The following is a 16,409-nucleotide window of genomic DNA, read 5'->3' as shown; positions in this document are numbered from 1 at the left end:
CTTTAGAAGGCTCAGCTGACCAGCTATGCGTCGATGCTAAGACAGAGATTTCGCTTTCCTTGGACATGACAGCCTATTTTCACAAGTATATATGACTCTGCCTGGAGGACAGGCGCAAGTAATCGCGCGCGCTCAGTCGATCTCTCTCTCATTCACTGTCTGTTTAGTCTTGTTAAGTGCAAATCTACGGAGCTTCTGTACAAATCAGCGACAACCTATTTTCACAAATATATATGACTCTGCCTGGAGGACAGACGCAAGTAATCGCACGCGCTCAGTCGATCTCTCTCTCGTTCACTGTCTGTTTAGGCTTGTTACGTGCAAATCTACGAAGCCCGAGCCTCTGTACAAATCACCATGGTACATATTATGTTATCATTACTAACTTGTTTAATATTTAGTCCACATGCATGAAGTGCAAAACGAGAAGGGCATAACCTTACGAAAAAATAAAACGCGCAAAAATCGCGGTTGCTGCGGTTCTTGCATTCCTCTGCGGTTTGCTTGTCAATAGCGCGGTATTGCGATATTGCGGTTATCGCGACAGCCCTAGTGATATATATAATATCGATATATATAAAAGTTAAGAGTCAGCCACACCTACCTAAAACAGCTCGTTCTAACACGCTCCCACATATCTACCTCACTTTGTGAGAAGATTTGCATAACCCCGCCCAAATGTTCACGAAAAAGAAAGAAGGCGTAACTTTTATTCTCACTGTAGTATTGTTGCCGCTGCCGCCATGACTTGAAGACGCTGTGTGCTTCGTTGTGAAAGCGAAACTACTTTGTTTGGTCTTCCAAAAGAGGACGATATCCGCTTCGTCATGCCTGGAGCTGATCTGTGTTGGTCGCTGAGGCAATACATCAACTTAGCGCTGTGGATCGCCGGATCGGCTTTCACCGTGGACGAAGCGGAGTCCAGCCCGGGGTCGTCACATGTGCTTGCCGCTCCTTCGTTGGATCCGCCGGCCACGCCGTTCTCAACCCCGTCGCCTCTGCTCACTCTAGAAACACATTTCATTACACCAAATACACCAAATAATGTTCTTTTTAGCAACATCATATGACCCCTTTAAATAACCATGTGGATGTGCACACACTCACACACACCAAAAATAAAATAAATATATTTTTATAAGTGTATCATTATAAAACTATTAATAATTTTTATCATGATTCTATATTTTTTATAATTTATAATATTTTAATAATAATATTTATAATATAATATGACCCATTTATATGGTTTTAAACTGTACATTTTAATCTGGGAAAGTGTTGATTTTGAAAGCTGCAAAAGTTACAAAACCACCTCTTAAAATTGTGGTTGCAATTCTCATGTTGACAAATCTAATCTGATGTGAAGAGGTGCCATTTCCTTCATTCTGCACAGGTCGGAGAGAGGCCCTTTTTAGGCATAAAGTACCCTAATAGGTACGCATAGGTAGAACTATGGATAGCATTTAAAGCGTTAGGACAGACACCACATGTTTAATATGCACACATACTCTTGTAATGAGTGAACTGAACACGGCTCCTCTTCTTGACAAGACAGACACACTGTTAACTGGTCTGCCTTTTAACCGTGACCTCTCTGTTCACAGGTTTACTTGTCCATGGAAGTGTCCCAGATTTTGCTTGTTAGATGGATAGTTTGTCAGGTGAAAATATATTTAGGACTCTCAGGAGTCTATTTCACTGTATTGCACAATGCCTGATTCATCTTGTTCACGCTCAGGGCATATATTGACCTATAACCCTTCAACTACACCTGTATTTGATTTGTGATATTTACTAATGTCCAGACATTGTTTTTATTGTTTTCTAAACCCATACTTTCTAAGTATTCTAAGTATTAAGCTTAATTTAATTGATTTAATTTATTATATTTGTCTGGTTTTATTATCTGCCTGGCATTTATATTATAGTATAATATAGTGATGTTCTCATCTCCTTCATAGTGAATTTTTAATTAATTAATTTGAAAAATAATAGTTGTTTTTATTTAGACTAAACCTATTTTAAACTGATGACTTTTGACACACTGGTTTTCATAAATGGTTGAAAAAATAAGTCAAAGGCAGTATTTTATTAATCATAATTTTTATTTTCTGATAATTGTATAATTTGATATTTTTAATGCTGATAATTGTATAATTTTTATTTTAATTAAAAGGTAGTAAATCAAAAAAATATTTACATTTGATATAATTAATTTAATATATAAAATTAAAAATATATTTGTGTTGCAAATATTAATGTAATATATTATTGATATATTTTTTCTACTTTTTTGTTAGTCTCATTGTATATTTTTTTTATTATTATTTTAATTGGTAAATTTACATTACATTTACATTTAGACATTTAGCAGACGCTTTTATACAACGCGACTTACAAATGAGGACAAATGAAGCAATCAAAATCAACAAAAGAGCAATGATATGCAAGTGCTATAACAAGTCTCAGTTAGTTTAATGCAGTACACGTAGCATGTTTTTTTTTAAATCATATAATAAAAAGAAAACAGATAGCTAGTGTTAGAGGCCTTTTTTGCTTTTGTTAATTAGAAGTCAGAAAGTCAGAATTATAATTGTATAATAAATAAAAAGAAAACAAATAGATAGAATGCAAAAAGATAAGAGAAGCAAGTGTTAGTTTTTTTTTTGTTTTTTTAAAGAAAACAAGCGGTTAGTAAATAAATAGTGCAAGTCTAAAAGGGGCAAAAAAAAATGTTTAAATAAAGAATAGAATTTGAATAGAGAGTGCTAGAGTTAGAGGGTCAAATAAAGATGGAAAAGATGTGTTTTTAGCCAATTCTTGAAGATGACTAAGGACTCAGCTGCTCGGACTAAGTTGGGCAGGTCATTCCACCAGGAGGGAACAGTTAATTTAAAAGTCAGAGAAAGTGATTTTGTGCCTCTTTGGGATGGCGCAATAAATCGCCGTTCACTTGCAGAACGCAAGCTTCTAGAGGGCACATAAGTCTTAAGTAATGAATTTAGGTAAAGGGGTGCAGAGCCAGTGGTGGTTTTGTAGGCAAACATTAATGCCTTGTAATGTCACATTTGATCCATTCATCCATTTTACTTCTTGTTTGAATTTTGAAGGCCTGTGCAGTTTGTCTTTCTGCTAATCTGGTAAAGTTTAATCGCTGAACTCAAGGCTGAATAAGTTTAGAAACCATTGAAGCATGTCTATTTATGGACCTGCCTTAAAGTGCTGCCGGGCTGAAGCAAAAAGTATGTGCAAGAACGCAAGTGTCTGTTTGTGATTTTATTGACTGACTGCACCTAATTACAGAGTAAAAGAAATGTGGTTCAGATGCGTTCGCTGTTGAATCTTGTCTTCTGTCATCTGTGTGCGGTTACACTGTCAAAATGGTGCTGAACTCACTGCAGTGGGACCCCTGCTGGCTATCCACTAGAAGTGACACTGATGCCCCAGCCCAGGGCTTTCAAGGTCACCTAAGTCCATGACTTTGCTCTAGTCATACCTTATTCTGTTTAGGACTCCCTCCAGCTGTGTGTGTGTGTGTGTGTGTGTGTTTCTTAGTATCAGCCTAAGGAATGAGGAGGGGGCTATTCTCAAAGCTGCTAGGGAATTAGTACCACGCTAATGCCATGTCAACGCTGATTACCGAGATGCTGAATGTCCCACTGGCCAAGTCTGATCCACTTAAGAGAGGCTTGTTAACCTGTGCTACTAAACAACACCTCACACTTTCACCCTCTGCAACCCTTTCTCCTTCTATCTTATCTGTTTGTCCAGCAGTTTGCCACAGATTTGCTACAAGGCAAAGCCGACTTGATATTTATTCAATGCAGGCTGCTTCGGGAAAGCGTGTGTGTGTGTTTATATATCTGAGCAGTGGCAGTACCTGAGAAAGTGTGTTCACCCTGATACTGTTAATAGTTTGTGTTAGTGATGTTTGCACATGCACCCTAGTGTGTTCAACATTGTATGTTTCATAGATGAGCGTATATAAGCCTCTTGGGGATGATCTTTATGCCCCCCCCACACACAGTGCTGATTGTTGGTATAAGCACACGCTGTGCGCAGAGATAAATTGGAGCAAGTCAGCAGGGCTTTGCTTCCAACAAACAAAGCGCTGAGAACATGCCACAAGCAAGGTCATACCAATCAATTGCAGTATTAATTAAATTGAGTGTGTGTGTTTGTGTGTGTGTGTATTGGAGAAAGTACTTGAAATGCTTTTTATATGGGTTCTGAGTTTGTGATGTCCCGGTTGATGGTTTTTGAGTCAGGATGGTTGATTAGTTGTCCAACAACTGACTAGTCTGTTATTGAGGTTTAGTAGTGAGTTTAACTACATTTATTTTCATTTTTGAAAACGAATTTCTGTCATTTAAATATTTTTGAATATTTGAGTGCAATATTTATAGAGATGCATCTTTACCTTTTTATAAAATGTAATAATATATAAACCTATTTCATTGTATTACAATATTTTGTTTTATAGATAGATAGATTTTTTTAATTTTGTATTTTAAATATATGTATATAAATATATAAACAAACAATATTGTGCATTTTATTTTTTTTACATATATTTTACAAACAAAATACTTTTGTCTATCTATCTATACATCAGATATATTTACCAACAAAAAAATATATAAATGGATAGATGAAAGATAGAAACTATATATTCACTGTGCCAGATAATGCTGAAACCTGACTTTTTTGTTTCTGTGTGTTTTCAGTGTCTCTTTGCGAGGAGGGTGTTACACGAAAAGGAGGAAACGACAGAAAGAGAAGAGGAAGATGACGAGGAGGAAGAAGAGGACAAGAGCTCTGACGAAGGACTTCTGCTACAGGCACACCACGCCATGGAGAGGATGGAGGAGTTTGTGCACAAGGTCAGACTCTCAAGTTCATCTCTCTCACACACACACACACACACACACACACACACACATTCATTTCACAGCTGAGACCCGGCTCACACTCCGAAAACACAGATGTGCATTATCATTGAGTTTATATGTCAAGGGTCATACGGTGAGATTAAACACATGACATCAGCGCACCTCACCCGATCTGAGTGATCACAGCTGCCTTTGCACGAACACGCCACAGTCCTCCAATACGGAAAACATCCCTGCCAAACCAGACGCCCATCTTCCGGCTCCGGCAGCCTCTCATCTCAATCTTGTATTGAGAGTCTGCCATATGCAGAGGAACAGGAACTGAAAGCAGTCCTTTGTAGCATGCGCAGCAATGCTGAGCCTTATAAACCAGCTCAAGTTTAGTTTGCTTTTTGAGCCCCTTCTGCTTTAATGGCTCTTTCCTTCCTCTCCTCTCTCCCCCTCTGGGGAAGAAGCCAAAGCTCTCTGTGTCGAAGAGCAAGCACAGTGTAAGATCCAATCAGTGCCATTCACTATCAGCACTCAGGTACAGTCTTGAAAGGAACACATCTAGGAAGACTTTAAAACACAGATCCTGACAGATGACCGAAAGGCACGTCATGGAGTTCAATCAAACAAACTGACCTAGTTTCAATTGTTTTGTTTTATTTATATAAAAGTATGTCCTGATACACACAGAGCTAGGAGCGGTTCTCTCAGCAGATACAGCATGTTCATTGCCTCTTTGCTCTCGGCTGTATTCACTGCCTGAGAAACCAGGCAACCTAGTTTTATGAAAACCACACAAGATAAAAAAATCCAGACTCAGATAGATATATATCTCCCTTTGGAGTGGACTTTGAGATTTGTAACTTTCTAGATCTTTTTAATGCCCAAACATACACACTACACACTGACTAAAATTAAAAAACTGAAAAAGCATAATAGGACCCCTTTAAGTAATAATAACTTAAACAAATACAGGTAATTTACAAAATTAAAGTTAATTGAAAGTATGTTTTTTTTACATATTAAAAGTTTGTTTTATAGTAAAAGCAGACAACTCCAACAGTCGTTTTTTGGCAAAAGCAGATAACTACACATTTCGTGTTTCAGAGGTAAACAAAACCAAGTAATTACGTTGTTGTGATCATAAACTGTATGGATGTGATTACACGCAATACACGGAGCTTTTCCCTCACTATTGTAATGCGCTGCTTTTGCAAGGTTCCGTGAAAACTTTTCAGCTTTTATTTTCCTTTTTCACCCTGAAGAAGATATCACCGGTTCATCAAGTTCGTCGAAATAATCCATCCTCGATCACTTTTAGTCAGCTTTGACGAAACTCCTCTCAGCTAGCACGTCTTTTCAAAGTAAAAGTAGCCTTGTCACCTGACCTGAATACAGCGCGCTGATTCGCTAAAATGGACTTAGCGGCTTTTGTTCAAAAACAAGGACGCTTGTTGGCCTCTGCTGTAAAATGTGAACCCACGATGCCTTGAAAGTGGACAAAACCGGCTTTTTTGACAAAACGTGTTTAGGGTTCAGATCGCGCTATATGTGGAGAATAATGCACGGCAATCAGCTAATTTTCTTTGAAAATATATATATATTTATACACACACTCTAAATTCATAAGTACCTTTTCTTGGGAAAGGAACATAGTCTACGCAATTGTGCATATGAAAATGTTATGCTAAGATGTTGTTGTTGTACTTGATGTGTTCTTTGGCCCTAACTAGACTCTTTAAATGAGAGATCAATAGTTCACCCAAAGATGAAAATTTGCTGAATATTTACTCACCCTCAGGCCAAACAAGGTGAGTTAGTTTTTTAATCCGAATAGATTTGGTGTAATGTAGCATTTCATCACTTCCTCACCAATGGATCCTCTGCAGTGAATGGGTGCCATCAGAATGAGAGTCCAAACAGCTGATAAAAACATCACAATAATCCACAAGTAAACCCATTCAATGCAGATGATTCACTGGTGAGCAAGTAATGTAATGCTACATTTCTTCAAATCTGTTCCTACAAAGAAAATAACTCATCTCTACACTTTGGATGGCCTGAGGGTGAGATCATTTTAGCAAATTTTCATTTTTGGGTTAACTATTCTGTTAAACTGCATGTGTTATTCTGGTAGCTTGCTATAAATTTCAACTTGCTTTGTTGGATTCACAGGTTGTTGCGCCACCTTGACAGAAGTTGACTTGCTCTGCTGAGAATGCAGTGTAATACATGTACATGCAATAATACACAAGATTGTGTACCTAGATTTGTGCTAACATACTTCTGTAGAGGATGTTTTGAGCCTTAGAATTATTCTGGCTCTTTGTATATGTAATTTTTGCCTGTGCCTTAACTCATAATTACTGTAATACTTATCTCTTGCTCTCAACCTCTCTCACATATACGGATGGACCGTGTAATTACTTTCTGAAGTCAAATGAGAGGGCTTTTTTCATGCCAACTAGTAATGCTGACCGGAGCTTGGTGTAATGACATGTCAAAGAGTGGCCAGATACATCATCTTTTCAAAACTGCAGGGTTGCTTTTGAGATCTTACAGTGATGCTTTTAATTTTGTGTCTTAGATGTGGGAGGGCAGATGGCGTGTCATTCCACATGATGTCCTCCCTGATTGGCTGAAGGATAATGATTTCTTGTTGCATGGGCACCGGCCGCCCATGCCCTCCTTCAGAGCTTGTTTCAAGAGCATCTTCAGAATCCATACAGAAACAGGCAACATTTGGACACATCTTCTGGGTACGGAAAACACACCTACAATCAAAACAATTTTTTATTTTTTTTATTTGTACTTTTTAGAATTTTTATTTATATATATATGTGTATGTGTGTGTGTGTGTGTGTGTGTGTGTGTGTGTATATATATGTATATATATATGTATATGTGTTTATATACATGTATGTTTATATTTAAATTTAATTAAATTAATAATAAAAATAAATTAATCATTACATTCCAATTAAATAAAAACCAAAACTACTCCCACGTCTAAACAAGCACTCTTCTTGTTTCTGTATAACCTGTCCTGGATACAGCAATCAAACAAACAACCAAATAAATAAATAAAAACAAATAAATATATATATATATATATATATATATATATAGAAAAAAAATGTAATAAATAATTATAGAAAATTATATCACCATTATAGAAACTACATCAGAGCAGTATGCAATCACTTTATGCATAGCCTGACTCTGTGCTGGGTAAACAAGACAACACACATACACACAAAATATAACATCAAATTTAAATATTTAATATTTATTTAATATATTTATAATATCCATAATAAAAAATAAATATAAAATAAATGGAAATATACAGATATAAATGTATATAATAAAATATAAATATTAAATTTAAATGAAATTGCATTTAAATTAAATTGAATAATTACGTCAGAACAGTAAGCACTCGCTTTCTGCATGCTGTACTGCCACCTAGTGGATAAATGTGATCATTCTTTACATAACATTGAATGTAGGGGCTGGTGTAAGGTCATGCTTAACATAATAGACTGTGGCTCTAGGTAATGGTATTGATCGTGAGGTGAGACTGTAATGTGCAGCTATTGATCTTCACCTTTGGACTTGTGGTGTGACTGAGCCATAATAGATGAAGCAGATGTTTAATGTTGATCTACTAGTAACTGCTGAGCTTTCTGATGTGCTTTGAGTTCAGTTTGATTTCGATTTTACTCTTTGTACATTTATTGATTTATTGTATTGACCTGTAGAGGGGAGGGGCCTCTGTATAACTCTGCCTTAAATGATTAGCATTTATTGGGTTATTGAGATTTGACACACACACACACTCACACTCACACAAACACACACGTAACCAGTATTTCTCTTGTATCTCCAGGCTGCCTATTCTTTCTCTGTCTGGGCATTGTGTACATGTTCAGGCCCAATATGTCATTTGTGGCCCCGTTCCAGGAGAAGATTGTCATCGGCACGTTCTTCCTGGGGGCCATTCTCTGCCTGTCCTTCTCCTGGCTCTTTCACACAGTCTACTGCCACTCAGAGGGGGTGTCCCGTGTCTTCTCAAAGTAAGCACCTGCAACACTCACTGCAAACAATTCTTCTTATCCACCTTTTTTTAAAGTGAGTGCTGAGTGGACGTGGCCATTTGTAACTTGAATGTGCACAAAACAGCTTGTTATGCTGCTTGATAATGTATTATTGTAATTATAAACAGTGGTTTGTAGCGCAAATAGTTTGACCGTTTATTGCTCTTTATTCCTCTAACTATTTATCTATAGCGGCTAATGAATCTGAAGTCTCGCACGTTCACAGAAAATAGCTTACTTCCACGTTGCAAAAAAAGATGATAGTATTCCCAACTATTAAGGAATTTTAACTGTGGGTAACAATTTATTATAAGGTTCTGTACTTTAATATTAGTTGATGCACTAGGATCAATATATGGCATTTATTAATCTTTGTTAATGTTACTTGGTAGATATAGTTCTTCTTTTTTTTTTTTAGTCCATAATACACTTCAACTAATGTTAATATAAATTATTTTAACTTAAAAAAATTAATTATATGTAAACATTAACCACGATTAATTCTATTATATATATATATATATATAATTATTTTTTTAAGTAAGTTAAAATGATGTCAAGAAAGTTGATGAACCTTTTTGAAATGTTTTTAAATTTCTCTTTAAGTTTAGTATATTTAAAAAAATTTAAATTAATGAAATGTTTTGTTTTAATCATGAAATGATTTAATTTTAATATATGTAAAATTATTTTTAAAATCAAGTTAATTTAACATTTTCTCTTAACCTCCTTTCTCTCATTCTGTCCTGTCACAGGTTAGACTATTCGGGCATTGCGTTCCTGATCATGGGCAGTTTTGTACCTTGGCTATATTACTCTTTCTACTGCTCCCCTCAGCCCTGTTTCATATACCTAATAGTGGTGTGTATTCTGGGGGTCGCTGCCATCACAGTCTCACAGTGTGATTTCTTCTCCACGCCACAGTACCGTGGAGTCAGGGCCGGTAAGATGCAATCTTTATTGTTCAGGACATTTTCTTCTGCATGCTTTTGATCCGAATAGACTTTATTGTTCTGTCCTGCTCTAGTACACCATAACCTCTAGGAACAGTGTAACAAGAAGTAGCCCAGTAACAGCCAACCATAAAACTCCTTTTCTCCTAATTTCTACTTGCACTCTATGCATGTTAATTTTGGAGGTATAAAAACATCTAATAACTCAGTATAAACAGTTAAATGAATACCTGTCCTGTGTCTCAGGTGTGTTTGTGGGTCTCGGCCTCAGTGGAGTCGTCCCCACGCTGCACTTTATGATCACTGAGGGCTTCCTGAGGGCCACCACCATGGGTCAGATGGGCTGGCTGTGCCTCATGGCTGTCCTGTACATCACCGGAGCTTGCCTGTACGCCGCACGCATCCCCGAGAGATTCTTCCCTGGCAAGTGTGACATCTGGGTGAGTCGATGTCCTGGAATTCACACACTGAGTTCACAATGCAAAACTAGCCTCTCATTACATTTAAAGTCTAATCCGTACCTTGTCATTATTTTGCAGTTCCACTCCCATCAGCTGTTCCATATCCTGGTGGTAGCAGGTGCTTTTGTGCACTTCCACGGTGTGTCCAACCTGCAGGAGTTTCGTTACACAGCTGGCGGAGGCTGTGCGGAGGAGGGTGGCGTGTGAGCCCCATGTCCTGCGGTGCTTGAAACGCACCACTAGAGGGAGACAACGTTCCTCTTACCTTTGCCGCCAACCACTGTTCCTTCTGCCCATGAGGGGTAAACCTAAGAGGACAGCACTGAACGACAAAGTTACCCACCTTTCTTATTTTTCTTATTTTTCTCTTTCCGTTTCTGGTTTGTTCTCTGTTTTGCCCCTTAAATAAAATACATCAAGGGATAAGGTGGACACAGGTTGAGGATGGCAGTTTGTGTTTCCTAAGATCATATATTGAGAAAGAGGAGCTTTTTGGCTTGGTCTATTGCTGTTTGGTGGTCTGTTGCTGTTTTTTCTTTGTACAAGAAAAAGAGTTAAACTCAAAAACAAACAACAACAAAAAAAATGCAAATGTGTGAACGTTTCTTGGGGTGGGCAGTTAGCCATTTTAAACTTTTTGATGTAAATAAGATTTCTAAAATTTGGGTTATATAGATTTGTACAAAAATAAAGTTATAAAATGTTTTTAAAAAATACATCATTATATCATTATATTGTTTAACGGAGGTAAAAGAGAGAACATGTTATTCCAGGGAAAGAGGACCCATCTGGTTTCGAGTCGGAAGCGGCCAACCAGATGCCTCGGTGTTCTGTTATCCTAAGCACAACTGTTAAGAGTTAAAAACACACCTGTAGGCCAGTGGGACGCCCTGCACACGATGGAGCCGCCAGGATTCAGCACTCACATACTCCGCAGGCCTTCATATCACTGTCAGTGCTGTTTCCTTCGAAACAGAAGGCCGGTTTTCCATCTTTTGATCATTTCTCTCTTTTTCACTCTGTTCTCGTTTTATTCATCTTTGTGAATGTTGACTCAACCCGGTTTTGAAAAAAAAAAAAAAGAATCGATGAAAGACTTGCTTTTGCAAAGTACATAAAATCATACTTTTGCAGTGCAAGGATGCATTTGTTGTGTAATGTTCTGTGTTCACCATCTGTATGTGATATAATTTATTCAAGCGTTTTCATGGAAACATTACAACAACCTGTAATATTCCACATTTAAACATGAGCAATGTTTGTTTTCTCAGAGATTTTTACATGCATTGATCATTATTTTAATTTTAAAATAAAAACTTTCATGACAGTTGTGGTGGTGGTTGTTGTTTTTTTGCTGCTGTAGTTCTTTTTTGCGCCAAGTTAATGTTTTAACTGTTGCTAGCTTAATTAATCACGACATTTGCAGCTCGGGTGATTGGCTCAAAATGAAACCTGGCAGTAAAACTGAGACACCTGTAATGGTCCTACTTACAAGTTGCACAGTCGTGACTCAAGTAGCCTATCCAAACAAGTGGACAAGCTGTACCTACATCACTTTTACACATCCTAGAAAAATAATGCATGCTATATAACAAATAATTAACTTGCATAAAGCAGAGTTATTAGTTTTACATTGTTTCACTATAAGCTCTCATTAATATTAAAGAATTAATGTCACTTGTAATCACATTATTCCTGACTCCACATGAACACTGGCATCACCATTGAAATTAACATGAATTATAACGCATAACTTTCCAGGTATTATAAACCTTCAAACAAACACATAATAAAAGCAGTGCTTTTTAACCTGGAAATGGCTTACTGTTGTCCTGAAACATTACAACGGCATAGCACGGCATTTTCAAATCAAGAAAATATCAGAAATACTGAAACGTCATTTTCTGTTCTTCAGTCCATTTCTGTCCTTAAGGAAGGCACTGACTATGAATTTTAAACAACTACAAACTTCAAGCTTTTAAAACTACTTAAAACTTCCAGGCTATGGCTTTCTCGAGACAATTTAAAGTTTGTCTACAAACTTTTCTATCTAGCTGGGGTTTTTTTTCTAAATCAAGTGGTTTTAGCTGGTTTTTCTTTTATTTTCTTTTATTTTTTTGTTAAATGGGCTGGTTTTAATTGGTTTTTAACTGGTTTTTGCTAAATGACCTGGTTTTAGCTGGGTTAACTGGTTTTAGCTGTTTTGGTTTTAAGCTGTTTTTTTGCTAAATCAACTGGTTTTAGCTGGTTTTTAACTTTTGTTGCTAAATCAGCTGGTTTTCGCTTAATGACCTGGTTTTAGCTGAGTTAACAGTTTTTTAGCTGTTTTTTTTTTTTTTTTTTTACTTTTTTTTATACTGAATCAGCTGGTTTTACGCTCTTTTATGCTAAATCATTTAGCTGGTTTTTAGCTTTTGTTGCTAAATCAGCTGGTTTTAGTTAAATGAGCTGGTTTTAACTAGTTTTTAGCTGGTTTTCGCTTAAATGAGCTGGTTTTGCTATTTCAAACTGAAAACCTTTAAACTTCAAGCTTTTAAAACTACTTCAAACTTTCTGGATAGGCTTTTTCAAGCCAACTTAATGGCTTAGTTAGTCTTAGTTAGTCAACTTAGTCTTGAAATCTACAACTGCATAATACGAGGCTCTTCAATACGGCAGTTTTGCATCCGCTCCACTAGGCGGCGCAAGCGGGTTTCACCTTCAGTCTGACTTCCTTGGCTTCTTGACAACATGACCCTTGATGACAGTCACAACAACAACACGTGCAGATCCTGCAGATGGTTTAGTCTTAAAAGCTGTTAATGTCACCTTGACAGCACATCTTTCCGCTCAACTGCAAACACAACTCGACTCACAGTCTGATAAAATGAGTGTCACGCGACTCACCTGTAAGTAACTTTCTTTCCGCATAAAGTGAACTTCTGTTGTCTTATATGCACTATTTAACAGTCGTTATGTTTTGTATAAATCTTTGTTCCAGTTTCTGTATGTTTCTGTAAGATATGCCATAGCAGGGCACCTTTGTCAGATTATTTAGATTCATGTAATGATAGACTAAATGTGTTGTTGCATTTAATATGTCGACATGGACACTTCAAAGCGAACATACTTGGACTAAAAGCCTCAAAACCTCCATTTCGATGAGGTCTTTAACCTAAAATCATGTTTAAAATGTGTTTGTTATTGAACAGCTAGCAATGACTTTCTTTGAAGGTTTATCACAGAATGTCAGACCTTTAGACTAACAAATAAATCAGTAGTTGTTGCTTTACCTTTTATAATCTTTGAATGAATATTATGTTATATAAAATATTATTAAGTGAAATAATAAAGAATCGTACTATTTGTTTCTTTTGAAATTGTAGTCGTACTGTCAGTAATATTCTAACTATCTCTGACCTGTTACCACTTAGATTGTGCTTTTGTTTTTCTTTATTATCAATAATTTTGTGATTCTGGACAGTCTTGCTGCTTTACTAGTGTGGATTAACGATCTTAATTAATGAAGTTTATGTTGAAGCATTTATATATTAAATATTTTTGAAACCCAATATGTAAATGTATATGCACATTTATTTAATTAAAAATGCCTAAGAAATAAACTGGGGAGAAAAGCAGATTGAATTAAAGATTATTAAGGGTACAGCATTACTTAAGGATAATAGACTGTGATGTTTTTACACTGTTTAGGAATTAAATTTATGTAGTTAACTTACATTTATTAACTATTATTTAAATTTAGATTTTTTTTTTTTATATTCAATATGTCTGTATTTCTGTCTTGACTCTCCAGAATAAGTGATGTCTTGTTGGTTGTAAACTCGTCCGGCTGAAGCAGAGCTCTGGACGTGTGGACAGACATTGACTGTAATGATGGACAGGTAATGTATCTCGTGTGAATGTGTGTTCTAGTGCACTAATCATGTAGGTTACCATCATTTTCTTTTTGAAGGGCCTCCTCTTTGAAAAGCAAATGATGGTAACCTAAGTAGGTGGGGAAGGGACGGGGGATGAGAATTTTTATGCAGCTTTATTTTTTTTTCAGTCTGTGCAAAAGTATAACCTCTGCGGGTCACGGTGCTGGAAGCTCCAGGGGGAGACCGTACTGATATCCCCCTTCTTCAGGCATGCCTTCACACACACTCCAGCATTCACTCATATCGCAGAGACCTGGCTGGGGTCAAACCAGCAACCTCTGAACCCGTGAGGCAGCGCTCATACCTGTGAGCCACAGGTCTCTTGTTGGAATACATGAAGGAACTTATATTTGACAGTTTACCTGTGATTTCCCAATAAAGATGTTAAAGTAAAGTGTGTATGTGGTTTTTGGAGGAGAGATTTGAACCCATGTCTCTATCACAAACTCCGAAAATGTGTGTTTATCCACTAAGCCATCATGGATTTCACATGGTGTTTTGGCGTTTGAGTGACTTTGTTGGCTGAGACCAGTTTAAAGTAAGCAATAATGGGATTAGAACCAGGACTTTTATATGTGAGAGTGAAACCTTTAACCACTGAGCCACAGAGATTGTAGGTATGTACTTGTTTTTATTTTTAGGGTCATTTAGATTTTAAGTTTAAGTTCAGGCTGAGTAAAAGATTTTATTGCTTCTGTGGGATTTGAACACGTCTTTGTTGTAGTTTCATGATTCAAAGTCACGTTTAGCCAAAGCACCACTAGGCTTTTATATTGTTTGACCCTCAATTTAGGTTAGACACAAGTAAGTTTAAAACTCTCTATATTTGATTCAGTACTTTCACACCCAAAGGTAAACAATCCTCTGTACCACAGAGATTGTGTTTAAGGCATTTTTTGGTCTTTTACATTAGCATTTACTACTATCAGTTTAATTATTTGTAATTTAAACCTCAACAGTTTCTTTTTCTATAATTAAAATATAGATACTACTACCAGTTTATTTTTTTTTATTTTTTTTAAATCTCAAGACTTCTTTTTCTATAATTAAAATGTAGTATTATAATACTACTTATTATCTGACTAAACACAATTATGTGTTTACTTTATTCTTTATGAATCATTGTTTAGTTAATATAATTTAATATGTAAGTAGTGTATTGCACTCTTTTGTGATGATTTTTGTGAGTTACCAATCTAAATCAAGTCTAATATCTGGTATGCACTATTTTACTCCAAGAGGGTAAGAGCAGAAAAACAGACCCATAATGCATTGCAATATTAACAGCCAATCAGAATTACTATCACAATCTGTATGTTATTTCATTGTTTTTACTCGTTAATAAACACACTTGCAAGAGAGAGAGAGGACTAAAAAATTACACCCTCCAGTGATGTTTCTTGTGAATTACACCACTACAAATCGAGTCTAATAAATGCACTATATACCTCTGCAAGAGGGTGAAAAAACATAACGCATTTCAGTATGAACAACAAAGCTATTTGCACTATGCTCTGTCCCCTCTTCTGTTAAAAATAACACATTTATTAACAAGAAAGTTAAAAGGCCTAAAATGGTGAAGATTAGTTTTTTTTTAACTGCACCACTGCAAATCGAGTCTGACGTCTTTAAACAGCCCTTGTGTGGTGGTATTTGTGAATTACAGCGCTGCAAATTTATTTATTTATAAGTACTTTATTGACATGCTTGTTTACATACAATATTGTCATTAGACACAAAACAAGTAATGATGCATTAATCATTAGGGTTAGGTCAATCATGAATCAATTCTAATTGGCTGCCCCCTCCTGTGGTGGTTTTTGTGAATGACACCGCTGCAAATAGAGACTAATGAAATTAAACTGGATTCAACCTCCAGTGGGGATTTTTGTGATTTACACACTACTGTGTCAATTACAATCGAGTATAACATAAACATATATAACATCTAATTCCAGTTATAGCTTTCGTTAAGTTTACATATGTTGTGTAAATTCTATGAAATATTATGAGAAAATGAAAGTAATCAATATATAAATCAATATGCTAAAAGTTGCCAACCCTGGATGTTATAATAGGGAATGATGAATGTATG

The 16,409-nt window shown here is 36.2% G+C and overlaps 1 protein-coding gene and 1 long non-coding RNA gene across 2 annotated transcripts in view; both read left to right on the top strand.

Moving 5' to 3' along the window:
* Positions 1-11,508, top strand: part of LOC107656334 (adiponectin receptor protein 2-like) — a 38,878-nt gene extending 27,370 nt beyond the window's left edge. Inside the window, exons 3-8 of the mRNA XM_016444137.1 lie at positions 4,731-4,886; positions 7,471-7,642; positions 8,776-8,962; positions 9,739-9,926; positions 10,183-10,376; positions 10,476-11,508. Coding sequence (XP_016299623.1) covers positions 4,731-4,886; positions 7,471-7,642; positions 8,776-8,962; positions 9,739-9,926; positions 10,183-10,376; positions 10,476-10,604 — 1,026 coding nt within the window. The 3' untranslated portion in view covers positions 10,605-11,508. The remainder of the gene's footprint in view (positions 1-4,730; positions 4,887-7,470; positions 7,643-8,775; positions 8,963-9,738; positions 9,927-10,182; positions 10,377-10,475) is intronic.
* Positions 11,509-13,145: 1,637 nt separating this feature from the next.
* LOC107656343 (uncharacterized) lies at positions 13,146-15,161 on the top strand. Its single transcript, XR_001630557.1, has 3 exons — positions 13,146-13,285; positions 14,191-14,278; positions 14,443-15,161. It is a non-coding gene; the product is annotated as an uncharacterized LOC107656343 (long non-coding RNA).
* The last annotated feature ends 1,248 nt before the right edge of the window (positions 15,162-16,409 follow it).

Source organism: Sinocyclocheilus anshuiensis, unplaced genomic scaffold, assembly GCF_001515605.1.
Source record: "Sinocyclocheilus anshuiensis isolate Anshui unplaced genomic scaffold, SAMN03320099.WGS_v1.1 scaffold183, whole genome shotgun sequence".
Classification (NCBI taxonomy): Eukaryota; Metazoa; Chordata; class Actinopteri; order Cypriniformes; family Cyprinidae; genus Sinocyclocheilus; species Sinocyclocheilus anshuiensis.
This window is presented reverse-complemented; position numbering and strand designations above follow the sequence as displayed.